This window comes from Protopterus annectens, chromosome 10.part0 (assembly GCF_019279795.1).
Source record: "Protopterus annectens isolate FY-2018-M chromosome 10.part0, PAN1.0, whole genome shotgun sequence".
In the NCBI taxonomy this organism is placed as follows: Eukaryota; Metazoa; Chordata; order Ceratodontiformes; family Protopteridae; genus Protopterus; species Protopterus annectens.
The window spans coordinates 1,648,084,102-1,648,098,137 of record NC_056744.1 but is presented as its reverse complement, the minus strand read 5'-3'; the positions used below and the strand labels follow the sequence as shown (position 1 = coordinate 1,648,098,137).

Below are 14,036 nucleotides of genomic sequence, written 5' to 3'. Positions count from 1 at the left end.
GTACATGTTCCTCTGAAATACAGTTTCCATATAGTCTTGCCTAATTACTGTACCTTGGAGAGTAATATTTAAATTTTGTCATAGTTCTTACTACTAAATTCATGTTTCCATACCAAATAATTTCATAAATTTCTTCAGAAATTTACCCTCTTTTGTTATATTTTCCCTTCTAGGTCCTCTTGTTATATCCTCATAATTCAAATCAAGTTCCAGTCTGCACCTATAAATAATATTCTGTGCAAAAAGCCGATTATTTCTCCCAGTTTTTTTAAGATCCATTATAGCAGTATTTGGTAGAACATAAATACATGTCAGTGTAATCTTCCTTTCCTGCCAATCACAACTTAATACCACAGATATACCTTTAATGCCTTTTTTCCCCCTCTTCTGTCACTATTAAAGCCCTTGTAACAATCATTATTATTACACCCCATTTCCTTTATCCCTAATACTCTGTTAAATAACCATCCTGAAATCCTTTCTTTGTCATCAAATTCACAAACTCAAGCTCATTTTTTTCAAATGTGTCTACTGCAGCATTGCTATGTGCACTCTGCATTTCTTAATATAACTCAATACTCTCTTATTTTTGCCTAAACCTGTAAAGCCATTTACATTCCAATATAGTAGGGATAGAGCAGCCATTATGATAACAAACTACTGTTCCCACTTATTATACATGACGGATTTTTTTACTGTGCGTTTCCAACTTTTGCCTAACATAAACATACTAATATATGGCAAGCTGACCTTTTATGTAATTGTTTTGTCTCTTCTCCACTTAAACCTGTGTCACATTTCTCAAGATATTTTGCTTTAATGAAAAACAAAAATACATTTTCAAAACACACCCATCCCTTATTAACTTAGAACCAGCACACAATACTATGTACATTTTTAACAAATGAAGTTTAACCCTCTGGATAAGAACAAGTGCCTCATATTGACAGCTGCACCCACAGGTATAACATAATCTAACAGCTTGCATGCTTTCAGAAAACATTAACAAAAAAGCATTAAAAGAATGCACTGGCTCCATTTAAATAAGACTAAATCACACACTGTTCTATTAAATGCATTATAGTATTAGGGTTGCTAGAGAGGATATTATCCCCTATTCACTTGCCATAATTTCAAATTTTATTTTTCACTGAAGTGATTCTCATTGTATCTTTAAATTTTACATTTTCCACAGCACAAAAGATCAGCACTCTCAAGATTATTTGCTTGCATCTGCAGAAGGCTTGTCTCAATGTAACAGTAACTAGCAAAGAGAAAAAAGCTAACAACTGGATACTTGGACAGCACAGTGATGCAGTGGTTTGCATTTTCACCTCAGAGCAAGAGGTTCTCTGGTTCAATTCTCAGCTGGGATGCCTTCTGTGTGTAGTCTGTATGCCCTCCCTGCATTCATGTGGGTTTCCTCCTGCATTACAAAGACATGAGTCTGGAGCATTTCTCTCTGAGCCTCCACTGAAAACTGGCTTGTTCCAAGTCAGACTTTCCTGGTAAACACATGTTAAATAAATAAATAACTTGCAGATGCATAAAGAAATCTTTGTAAATTTCACTGTTAGTTCTAGATATAATACAATCAGTTATATTTTTACACCTCATGCCAGCAGGTCTAGATCACAGCATTATAGTAACAAACTTCCTTCTTTTCAGCTTTCCTCTTGTTATACTGTAAAACTTATATTTCTTACAACTAAAGTACTTGTTTACTTTCATATTTTAACACATACAACAGAAAAGACCCCCCACACACACACGCACACACACACACTTAAAATACCCCTGACTGCACATTGTACAAAACATTTTTACAATATAACACTCAGGTTGTATCTTGAAATGTTTTATAATAAGAATAAGAACTTTAGTGTCCTTTTAATCATTAAAAACATAATGTGAAGTATACACCTTATAGTCCACCCAGAAGTTAACAAAAGTCTGGTCTTTTCTCAAGCACTTTTATTTGCAAATCTGTATTTCACAAATGCGATGGATGTTTTGTTATCTCATGTTTATTTACTAATTTAAATATTTGAATCTTCTTCCTGATAATCTCCAACTTCCAGCACTAGACTCTGATTCAGATCCAAGGTACTCCTGAATCTTCTGGTCAATTTCTGTGCTTTTTTTTTTCTCTCTCTCCAGCATTTTCCTTTGAAACATTGGAAAAGGATTCACTGGCAAAGTCTCTCTATGAACCTTACCATCAGAGGAATGAGAAGTATAGCCCTTTCTGCTTGCTGGCTCACTTTTTGTTGGATAAACTTTTTTTTATTTCCTCCTTAGCCTGTTCTGCATCAGACAATGCCTTTGATCCCCCAGGAAAAATACTCAGAAGACATCTGAATACAGCAGCTAGAATCTCACACCTGCCTCTTGACATTACCTGATTGCTGGAATAAAATTGCTTCTCTTCAGCCTGGTGTAATCATTTTCCACAAACACTATGCTGTTTCCAGTTTATAATAATTTTCCCCTCTGCAATACTTTTGTCAGCTCTTTCTACTGATATGACTGCATCCTTACTAATATAGTATGATCACTTGGCTAGCACCGTTCCTATGTTCCTGAGACATACACTGCCCAGGATTATGGAGTCAATTATTTAGGGAAGGAAGGCACTCCAAAACAATGAAGCCTCAACTACACTTACCTCAGACCAAGACTATGCTAGGAGTACCATCTCCATGTGTGCCTTTCTGCATTCAAATGTTCAAATAGTTGAATAAATTATAAATCTTATTATACACTGCCTAATGTTAACCACTGTGCTCCTAATTTATGTACACTTTGTCTTCTTTCAATGTTGCTTCTTTTTGTTGTGTGTAAATGTACACCTAGACTGATCCTGAATCGGAAAATGGTCCAGCTAGATCATTTTTTACCCCAATTAACAATTTATAAATAAGAAAAAAATAAAGTAAATAAATAGTATACAATTGCTATGATGCATTATTGTAAGTCATCCATCACATATATAAATTTTCCAAAACAAAACTTGTGAAAATTAGAAATATGATGAATACATACTGTTAATGAAGTGAAAGTTTCCTCCTGTTTCTCGAGTTCTGATTTATCGCCAGACTCTGTCCCGCAGGTGGCAATTACATCATTTTTAATGCAGTCACTGTTTTCTTCCATTTCCTCCCAAGTCCTCACATTATCTTTCTTGAGGTCCAAACTGTTATCCGTCAGGCAGGTGACAACAGAATCATTGTTAATACTCTCAAGAGCTTCTTCCATCTTTTTCAGAACTTCTGCTTCTTCATTCTTAAGCTGCTGGATAAGCTTTTGCTCCTTGTCTTGGAGAAACTGGTGAAGTTTTGCAAATTCTTGTGTAATGTGTTGTTCCAAACTGAAAGCATCTTCCTTGGAAACAATGATTAAAGAATGAATTACACTGGATATCTGTAAATTACAATGTCAGCTCTGTCCATGCATTCTCATTACATAACAGAAAGAGTTAAGACAAGTCAACTGATGCAAAGTAAAGGCATCTGTCTGTAGTACCATTGACCTGGGGTGTAGATCAAGACACAGCCAACCAGTACTGCTGGTAGGGAAGAAGACAACCCGTGTAGGATGCTCTCATCTCTGTAAGTAGGAGGAGGTACATACCCACTATAAGATTTATTCATAGCACATAACAGAGGCTACAACACCGCTGTAGTTGTAAATTCAGTTATGTAAAGCTGAGAAGGAGGTAATAAAATGTGAGAAAGGATGGAGGCCCCCCCTGACAGTCTGGTGTGTCAGTCCTATACTAGATTAACTTTTTTATGGAACCCAGATAGTACCCAATTAATTGGCCTTCTCGCAGGACACATAGTTATAAGCAAGGCAAGGAAAGAAGCAGGATTAGTCCCACTAGGAAAGCCATTTACAGACAGGCCAGGAGCAACAATAAATCTTGGGCATAAGTTAGGTCAGTGACAGAAAAAGATCAGGTTCTTCTGAGGTTCAGAGTATATTTTTATAGCTGACAATACGTGGAACTTTTGAAAACAAAATTTCACTTCTACAATGTCTTCATTTGCATGTGCAGAACTTCAACAAATGTACTGTTAATCATCTCATTATCTAAGAAATTGTTATGCAACAATAGCTTCATATTCAGTACCAAGGCAGTACTAGGTCTGTGTTGGAAACTTACGAAAAGAAGACATGAGATGCACAATGAGTTACGTGGGTCTGTAGTGTTGGGAAATACATATGGGATGCAGAATGGTTCATATCTTGCCTATGGAGTTAGGGAAAACAACAGAAAGACTAATGTGGTTTATGGCGCAAAAGAAAAAAATCCATGATCCAATAATGCTAGGGAACACATCATAGATACATACAGTCTCATGTTGATCAGTGATGCTGGGAGAACAGATCTGTAATGCATAAATGCTCATGTGATTCTATGGGGCTGGAAAATATATGATAAAGAAGGCCCTGTGTTGGTTTATGGTGCTGGAGAAGAGATCCTAGTGATGCTGGACATCACCTTGCATGAAAACAGATCTGCACTAAATAATCTGTCAACTGTATGGGGCTGGACAATATTTATCTGATAAAAAAATTGCCTGCATTTGTTTATGATTATGGAAAACAGGTCTCTTGATACAGAATGGATTATATGATCTTACTGAACCCCAGCCACTGGGGATGCACAAGCCAGTGTATTTCTTTGTGTCAGTCCCAAGCCCGGATAAATGGGGAGGGTTGCATCAGGAAGGGCATCCGGCGTAAAATTTTGCCAAATCATACATGCAGACAACAGTACAAAAATACATACCGGATCGATCGAGGCCCGGGTTAACAACGACCGCCACCAGTACTGTTGGCCAACAGGGTGCTGGTGGAAATTGGGCTACTGTTGGCCGAAGGAGGAGAAGAGGGGGGAGGCATGTCCGAGGGCAGGTAAAGGCTAGGACTGTGACAGTGAGGGTCGGAACTTTGAATGTTGGCAGTATGACTGGTATAGGGAGAGAGCTAGCTGACATGATGGACCAAAGGAAGGTTGGTATATTGTGTGTGCAAGAGACCAGATGGCAGGGGAGCAAAGCAAGGTGTATCGGAGGCAGTTTCAAATTGTTTTATCATGGTGTGGATGGCAGGAGAAATGGCATAGGCATTATCCTGAAAGAACAGTATGCTAAGAGCGTTTTGGAGGTGAAAAGAGTGTCGGATAGAGTGATGCTTATAAAGCTGGAAATTGATGGTGTAATGATGAATGTCATTAGTGCATATGCTCCACAAGTTGGGTGTGCGATGGATGAGAAAGAAAACTTTTGGAGTGAGTTGGATGAAATGGTGATGACTGTACCCAAGGGTGAGAGACTGGTGATTGGAGCAGATTTCAATGGGCATGTTGGTGAAGGGAACAGAGGGGGTGAGGAAGTGATGGGTGGGTATGGTGTTAAGCAAAGGAATGCAGAAGGTTAGATGGTAGTGGATTTTGCGCAAAGGATGGACATGGCTGTGATGAATACGTATTTTAACAAGACGGAGGAGCATAGGGTGACATACAAGAGTGGAGGAAGATGCACACAGGTGGATTATATCTTATGTAGAAGGGCCAGTCTGAAGAAGATTGGAGACTGTAAAGTGGTGGCAGGAGAAAGTGTCGTTAGGCAGCATAGGATGGGGGTTTGTAAGATGACACTGGTGATCAAGAAGAGGAGGATGAGTGTGAGGGTAGCACCAAGGATCAAATGGTGGAAATTGAAAAATGGTAATTGTGAGGTGATGTTCAGAGAAGAGTTAAGACAGGCACTGGGTGGCAGTGAAGAGTTACTGAATAGCTGGGTAACTACAGCAGAGCTAGTAAGAGAGATGGCTAGAAAGGTGCTTGGTGTGACATCTGGAAAGAGGAAGGAGGACAAGGAGACCTGGTGGTGGAATGAAGAAGTACAGGAGAGTATACAGAGAAAGAGGTTGACGAAGAAGAAGAAGTGGGATTGTCAAAGAGATAAAGAAAGTAGACAAGAGTATAAGGAGATGAGGTGCATGGCAGAGAGAGAGGTGGCGAAGGATAAGGTGTATGAATAGTTGTTTAAAAGGTTGGACACTAAGGAGGGAGAAAAGGACCTGTACCGATTGGCTAGACAGAGGGACTGAGCTAGTAAAGATGTGCAGCAGGTAAGGGTGATAAAGGATAATGAGGGAAACATACTCACAAGAGAGAAGAGTGTGTTGAGCAGATGGAAAGATTACTTTGAGGGGTTGATGAATGAAGAGAATGAGAGGGAGAGAAGGTTGGATGATGTGCAGATAGTGAATCATGAATTGCAGTGGATTAGCAAGGAGGAAGTAAGTATAGCTATGAAGAGGATGAAGAACAGAAAGGCTGTTGGTCCAGATGACATACCTGTGGAAGCATGGAGGTGTTTAGGTGAAATGGCAGTGGAGTTTTTAACTAGACTGTTTAATGAAATCTTGGAAAGTGAGAGGATGCCTGAGGAATGGAGAAAAAGTGTTTTGGTACCGATTTTTAAGAATAAGGGTGATGTGCAGAGCTGTAGTAACTACAGAAGGATTAAACTGATAAGTCACAGCATGAACTTATGGGAAAGAGTAGTGGAAGCTAGGTTAAGAAGGGAGGTGATGATTAGTGATCAGCAGTATGGTTTCATGCCAGGAAAGAGCACTACAGATGCGATGTTTGCTCTGAGAGTGTTGATGGAGAAGTACAGAGAAGGTCAGAAGGAGTTGCATTGTGTCTTTGTGGATTTAGAGAAAGTATATGGCAGGGTGCCTAGAGAGGAGTTGTGGTACTGTATGAGGAAGTCGGGAGTGTCAGAGAAGTATGCAAGAGTGGTGCAGGATATGTACAAGGGTAGTGTGACAGTGGTGAGGTCTGCGGTGGGGGTGATGGATGTGTTTAAGATGGAGGTGGGATTACATCAAGGATCAGCTCTGAGCCCTTTCTTATTTGCAATGGTGATGGACAGGTTGACCGACAAGATCAGACAGGAGTCCCCGTGGACTATGATGTTTGCAGATGACATTGTGATCTGTATTGAGAGTAGGGAACAGGTGGAGGAGACCCTGGAGAGGTGGAGACATGCTCTAGAGAGAAGAGGCATGAAGGTCAGCAGGACTAAGACAGAATATATGTGTGTGAATGAGAGGGAGGATAGAGGAATGGTGAGGATGCAGGGAGTAGAGGTGGCGAAGGTGGATGAGTTTAAGTACTTGGGATCAACCGTTCAGAGTAATGGTGAGTGTGGAAGAGAGGTGAAGAAGAGAGTACAGGCAGGATGGAGTGGGTGGAGAAGAGTGTCCAGGAGTGATTTGTGACAGACGAGTACCAGTAAGAGTGAAAGGGAAGGTCTACAAGAGGGTAGTGAGACCAGCTATGTTATATGGGTTGGAGACAGTGGCATTGACAAAAAGGCAGGAGTCAGAGCTTGACATGGTAGAGTTAAAGATGGTAAGATTTGCACAAGGTGTGACGAGGATGGACAGGATTAGGAATAAGTATATCAGAGGGTCAGTCCAGGTTGGAAGGTTTGGAGACAAAGCCAGACAGAGGCAAGATTACGTTGGTTTGGACATGTGTTGAGGAGGGATGCAGAGTACATTGGGAAAAGGATGCTAAGGATGAAGCTACCAGGTAACAGGAAAAGAGGAAGGCCTAAGATAAGGTTTATGGATGTGGTGAGAGGACATGCAGGTGGTTGGTGTGACAGAGTAAGATGCAGAGGACAGGAAGAAATGGAAACAGTTAATCTGCTGTGGCGACCCCTAACGGGAGCAGCCGAAAGAAGAAGACTAGCTGAGGAACAGTTCAGAAATTCAAAAAAATGTCTAATGTGACCATATGGTGCTGCAGAACAGATCTGTGATGGAGAAATGCTCTTTTAGATATCTGGGCTGGAAAATCTGATACATAATATAAAATGATTTGTGCACCTGCTGGGTTGGGGATATAAATCGGTGGTGCAGAACAGCCTGTCTGAGTGTACGGACTTGGGATCTGTGCATCTGTCATGCAGCATGACTGATGTGAGTCAATAAAGCTATGGAGTGATACTGTGATGACTTACCTAAAGTAAACCAACTAGTTCCACAGTACATTTATTATACAAAATTGCATGTGTGAAATTATACAAAATACATCTGCAACATAACAGCTTGTTTAGTTCTAAGAGATCAATGAACAAAAATATGATGTACAACAGATTATCTGTGCCTGTAAGGATGGAGAATGAATATGTGATACTGAATAGTTTGTATGAGTATATGGGACTAGTATATACAAAACAGAACAGCTTATGTGGGCCTATGGGGGGGTTGGGCAACTGATCTATGATGCAGACAGGTTTATGTGGCTGGGAGGTCTGGGTAATAGTTTCTTGATGAGGAATACTTGTGCAGATCTATGGAGCTTGAGAATACATATCAGTAATGCAAAAAGACTTGACTGGATGGACAGCATGCTGTTTATTTCAATGTACTCTTTTCAAGTCTATAAGCATTAAGCCAAAAACACCAAAGCCCACTAATAATAACTATTATTGTTTTAAGTACATTTTTTTTTTTAGTTTGCCCTTTCAGTGTTCCTGGTACAGGTTATGAGACATTGATTTTTCAGGAATCCCATGTGAGGGAGTTTTACTTTTTATTTCTTGAACTGCAGGTGCAGTCTGACTACATTACTTTCAGCAACAGAATGCTGCAGATGGGGAGTTTAAACGGTGTTTCCTTTCTGCTATCATTTCCCCATTTGTCTACAATTGTGTAAATGAGGAGTTAGTTTTTTTAAGCAAGGAGGGTAAGTGGACCAAACCCCTCCATCCTTCTGGGGTGGGGAAAGGATTACAGCCCGCAAAAATGCATAAAAATGCTTAATAGTTTTGAAAACTTTTATATTTCAAGTATACCAGTGCCAATGTTTCATTGTTACTGGACATTGTACTTCTGTCCTCAGTGCTGCACTGTGAATTAAGTATTGCTCTGAGGACTTGGGAAGCACAGACAAGATATGCAATGACCTGTGTGACTCTATATGGCAAACTCAATAGATGTGGCATAAAGAATATCTTGTGTTGGCCTATGGGCCAAGGGATAGCTCCTTGACGTAAAACAGTTGTGCTGATGTATGGGGATGTGGAATATATCTGTGATACAGGTTGGCTGATGTGGGCCTTTGGGTTTTCAGTACATGCATGTATTGTGCTGAAAAAGCTGTGTTGGGTTAAGGCACTTGAAAATGAAGTTTCTGAAATATAATGTGCCTCATTAGAATTAACTGTGCTACCATCTCATCATCATCATCCCCCCCATTTTTCTATACTGGGTCAGGGTGTTGCATCAACTGTCACACACCTTCTCCATTCTGTGCCACTCTCCCAACTTCTTTGGTGTCAAAGGTCTTCTCGCATGCCATTTACATACCAAGTTCACATAAATGTAGCAAAATAAAACCTTAAATATGCCTGCAAAGTGTCATCGTACATACAAACAGAATAACTTCCTCTTTTCTCAGTGTTTCACAAAATGTCCACTTTTTTCATGACTGTCCATATGACATGAGAATATTTTAAGCAGGAGACAAAAGGTCATAAACAGTCCTCGTGAATAATCAGGAAAATGCACATGCCACAAACTTACTTTTAAAATATAATGAGACAGGCTTATAAAATATACCATACATCACTGTAATTTAAAACGTCTAGAAGAAATCACACCACGTTTACTTACTTGTATGTCTAAAAGTTCTTTCTCCTGCTTCTTTCTCAAATATGTAAGATCTTTCAGTTTGGATTCCAGAGAAGTTAAAGTGGTTTTCAACTTGCCCTACAGATAAAACAAAAGGTAAAAATTTAAAACACAGTTAAACACCAAATAACCCCCATTTTGTCTGGGCAGTGGTGAGAAAGCATTTTCAAAAACAGGACCCGTTTCTTGAAATCAGTATCCAATGAACTACACAACCAGAAAACACTGAAGGGTTTCAAAACCACATTGAGCTATCACCTACTCAGTTTGGCTTTATTGGCCTGAATGTGTCCATTAATAGACTTAAAAAGAAAAAGTCATGGACATTCAGAATTGCCATATAGCTGAAACACCTGATGTCCTTAAAAGACCATTTGCATATATCCCATGTTGCCTCTAATACAAGAGATTTAAGGAATCACACAGTGGAAAGTCTAGCCTTGCTAGATTTTCTTTTTCTTTTTACTCATAGAAAACAAATGTTATTTTATTGATAAAGGATAAACTATTAAGCCAATAGTTATGCAAAAGTCTATACTGTACCTAACTTATATTCTAAGGTGGGTGGTTGCCTTGTGAAACTAGCTTTGTAAAATTAGACAAATTTTAATGATTAGTATGTGTCCTACTAAATAATATACTGTGCCTAACTTACAACATACACTGAAATGATGACTGTGCACAACCTTTATGCAACAAATTGCTCAAGGCTATATATGGTTTATAGTACATATGGATGGTTACTTGAAGTCCATGACTTACATGTGTATGACATGTATTTATTGCACATGCTGATTGCCGTTTGCAGACTATGACTTTACATTACTGAATAAAAGCCTGGAAAAACCACCACGATGAGAATCACTTCCTTTAATGGAGACAAACAGGTAAACAAATAAAATCCAAGAGCTCTAGTAAAAGATGAGCGCTTTCGGCTCTTCAGCCTTCGCGGAGGTGTATCCACATTCATCAGGGATACCCTCACCTCCAGGTTAGTGGCGCAGCACAATGCATCAGAGATCATCCATGTGCAACTAACAACGGGCAAAACTGCAATCCAAATTGTACCTTGCTACAGATCACCCACCATGATCCAGGACCCCCATTCCGCATTTCTGGAGACAATGGGAAATATGACGGTCCTACCAAACACCCTAATACTGGTTGATTTCAATTACCCAAACATAAACTGGAAGAACTACTCGAGTACTAACTCCCTTGCCCAACGCTTCCTAGAATTTATAAACTCGAATGCCCTGGATCAACTGTTCAACACCCACACCAGAGGGAACATATTGGACCTGGTCATCACCAACATGGGCGACCGGTGTTCCACACCTGAGGTCAACCCCTCGCTGGTTAGATCAGACCATAGACTAATCACTCTGGATATCCACATTCTGCTCCCACCCCCCAATCAAGGAAACCACCGTGAAAAACTTTTCAAAAGCAAACTTCACGTTACTTAAGACCGAGGTGGAAAGGTTCACAGCCCCCATACTAAAGGACAATGCTGTCCAAGCTGCTGAAACCTTTACAAAGGCACTCTATGAGCATCTGCAGGAATGCATGGATTGTGCTATCCCAAGTAAAACCAAGACTCACTCCTCCAAAAAAAGGAAACCAGTCTGGTGGACCCCTGCCATAAACAAGCTATACAACAGAAGGAGGAAACTAGTACAGAAAAAGAGTAAAATCCCAAGAAGGAAAGACACCCCTAATCAGTATCAGCAAGAAACTACGATCCCTCATTAAATCATCCAAGGCTAGTTTTGAAAGAAAAATTGCCAATGACTCCAAAGATAACCACAAAGCGTTCTTTAGCTATGTCAAGAAACTAAGTGGAAACTCTCAGATCTGCTCTGAGTTAGTGCAGAATGGCACAAAATACACTGAACCGACTGATATTGCCAACATTCTGGTAGACAGGTTTAGTGCAAACTTCACCCCCCTCTCACCCCCTAAAGGGCCCATAACCATACCAGAAGAATGTAGGGCTCCTGTCAATCACTGACACACAGGTTAAAACAGCCCTATCCAAAGCCAAAAACACAGCTTCAATGGGACAGAACGGTGCCCCATGTTGTGTCTTACAACAGCTCCAAAATGAACTAACCCCTCACCTAAACACACTGTTCAAACTCAGCCTCTCTACAGGCTACGTACCCACAGAGTGGCACACAGCAACAGTTATCCCACTCCACAAAAGGTGGAGCCACAACGAACCCCGGGAACTATCTCCCTATAAGCCTGACTAGCCTGGTCTGCAAGGCTATGGAGCGCATCAGAGACATTGGGAACCTCCAAACCTTGGACCCTACCCAGTTTGGCTTTAAGGGCAGATCATGCCTCCTAAACCTGGTGGACTTCTTTGAGACAGTTACCAAGGCATTAGACGAGGGAAAGGAGGTCTACACAGCCTACCTAGACCTTGCAAAGGCTTCTGACACCATTCCCCATTCTAGTATTATAGACAGGCTCACCAGCTTGAACATAAACCCCTAAGTCACGCGATGGGTTGCCAACTGGCTCATGGATAGAACCAACATGGTGAGAGTTACAGGCTCTACGTCAGACTCTAAACCAGTTACAAGTGGCATCCCCCAGGGCTCAGTCCTAGGACCCCTCCTGTTCGGTATACACTTCTCAGAGGTACAGGCAAGCATAGGACTATGGCTGACCAAGTTCGCAGATTGATTCTCCGGCTGATATAGACACCCTCCAGAAGGGTCTCACTGACTCAGATACCTGGTGTCAAAATCATGGCCTCAAGCTAAATGCCAGAAAGTGCATAGTCATCCCCTTTGGAAAAAAAAAGTACCCGCAAACTACCACATAGGTGGTAGTCCCCTAAATACAGAAAATGTAATAAGGGATCTGGGGACCCAAATAGATAGTAATCTCTCCTTTGATAATCATATTGTCAAGGTGGTTAGAAAATCCTTCTATGTGGTCCACGTAATCACAAAAGGGTTCACATCTGGAACAAAAGAGGTTATTGTGCCTCTCTACTCATCACTCATTAGACCCATCATAGAATACAACACCCCATTTGGGATGTACCTTACAAGACACCTGCAATAGCTGGAAAGACCACAAAAGTACCTCACCAAGAGGATTACTGGCCTCAAACAGATGCCCTATGCAGCTCGACTCAAAAATCTCCAGCTGTACTCGGTTGCATACCGCTTACTCAGAGGTGATCTCTGCCTGACATACAAGGCCATGTCCAACCCAGAATTGATGGACATGCTCCACCTAAAAAAAAAACAAATCCTGGAGAGCCACATGCTCTAGACATATAAACCTTACGACGATAAATAGGACATGCTGGAGGGATAGATTCCTGTCCCAGAGACTCTACATGCTTTGGAACAGGATTCCAATATACATCATGCAGAGCCCCTCACTAACACTCTTCAAGAGAAACCTTGATGGGTGGATGGGAAACAGAAAATTTACCCCAGGAATCACTGCAGTGGCTCTGCTGGACAGTGGCGCAGGGAACTAATGGCTCTGCTGGACAGAGGCACAGGGAACTAATCTAAGGGGGTGGCGAAAGCCAACACATTCTGGCTAGGCCGGGCAGATAGCCTAGTACTTACCTATGAACCTATGACTGAAAAGGGTAAACAGGCCAGCCTGCCTTCCCAGCTAACAAAAAGTAGGTAAAAATAAACATACAAACAAATCAATAAATAAATACTATAGAAATCTAGAACTGCAAAAGCACTACAGTCACTCTGTATGTATGGGGACTGTAAAAGACATTGTGGTGAGGAAGCACTCTTTGGTTGATGTTTGTATTAACATCTTGAGTAATGTGTGGAAGCGAGGATTGTACCTGGGTGATTAAATGATCACTGCCATGCCATGATCTGCCTTTTAAAAATCGTGAAGCATCCCTTCTTGGGCATGGGGAAACTGTTCTCTTATTCTAAAACTTCCATTTTATAGTCAGAACTGAGACACGCAGACAGCAGGCTTATATATTCCAAGAGTTGTGTGTTAGCACTCTTGATTCAAAAATCTTGTCTTTGACTTTAGGAACAAGATCTTTGACTAACCACTCACAGTGAAAAGAATACAACTCCCATTGTTGTCGGATAATATAATGCAAGAAGTGCAAACGAAGAGAAAATAACAGTGTGTGTGGAAAGTAACCTGTGTATTATTTCCTCACCACAGTTCACAGAGATTCTATGAGATATAAAAATCTTGAGTAGAGTTATCAACTGCAGCAATCACAGAGCTCTAAAGCCCTAGTTATTCAGTCAAATCTAAGTCCTAATGGCTTGAATTGGAAA

At 40.7% G+C, this 14,036-nt stretch overlaps 1 protein-coding gene across 1 annotated transcript in view; it reads right to left on the bottom strand.

Moving 5' to 3' along the window:
• LOC122813844 (zinc finger protein 267-like) overlaps nucleotides 1-14,036 on the bottom strand; it is a 114,591-nt gene that overhangs the window by 64,967 nt on the left and 35,588 nt on the right. The window contains exons 2-3 of the mRNA XM_044086380.1: nucleotides 9,712-9,807; nucleotides 3,046-3,384 (exon numbers count right to left, since the gene is read on the bottom strand). Coding sequence (XP_043942315.1) covers nucleotides 3,046-3,384; nucleotides 9,712-9,807 — 435 coding nt within the window. The remainder of the gene's footprint in view (nucleotides 1-3,045; nucleotides 3,385-9,711; nucleotides 9,808-14,036) is intronic.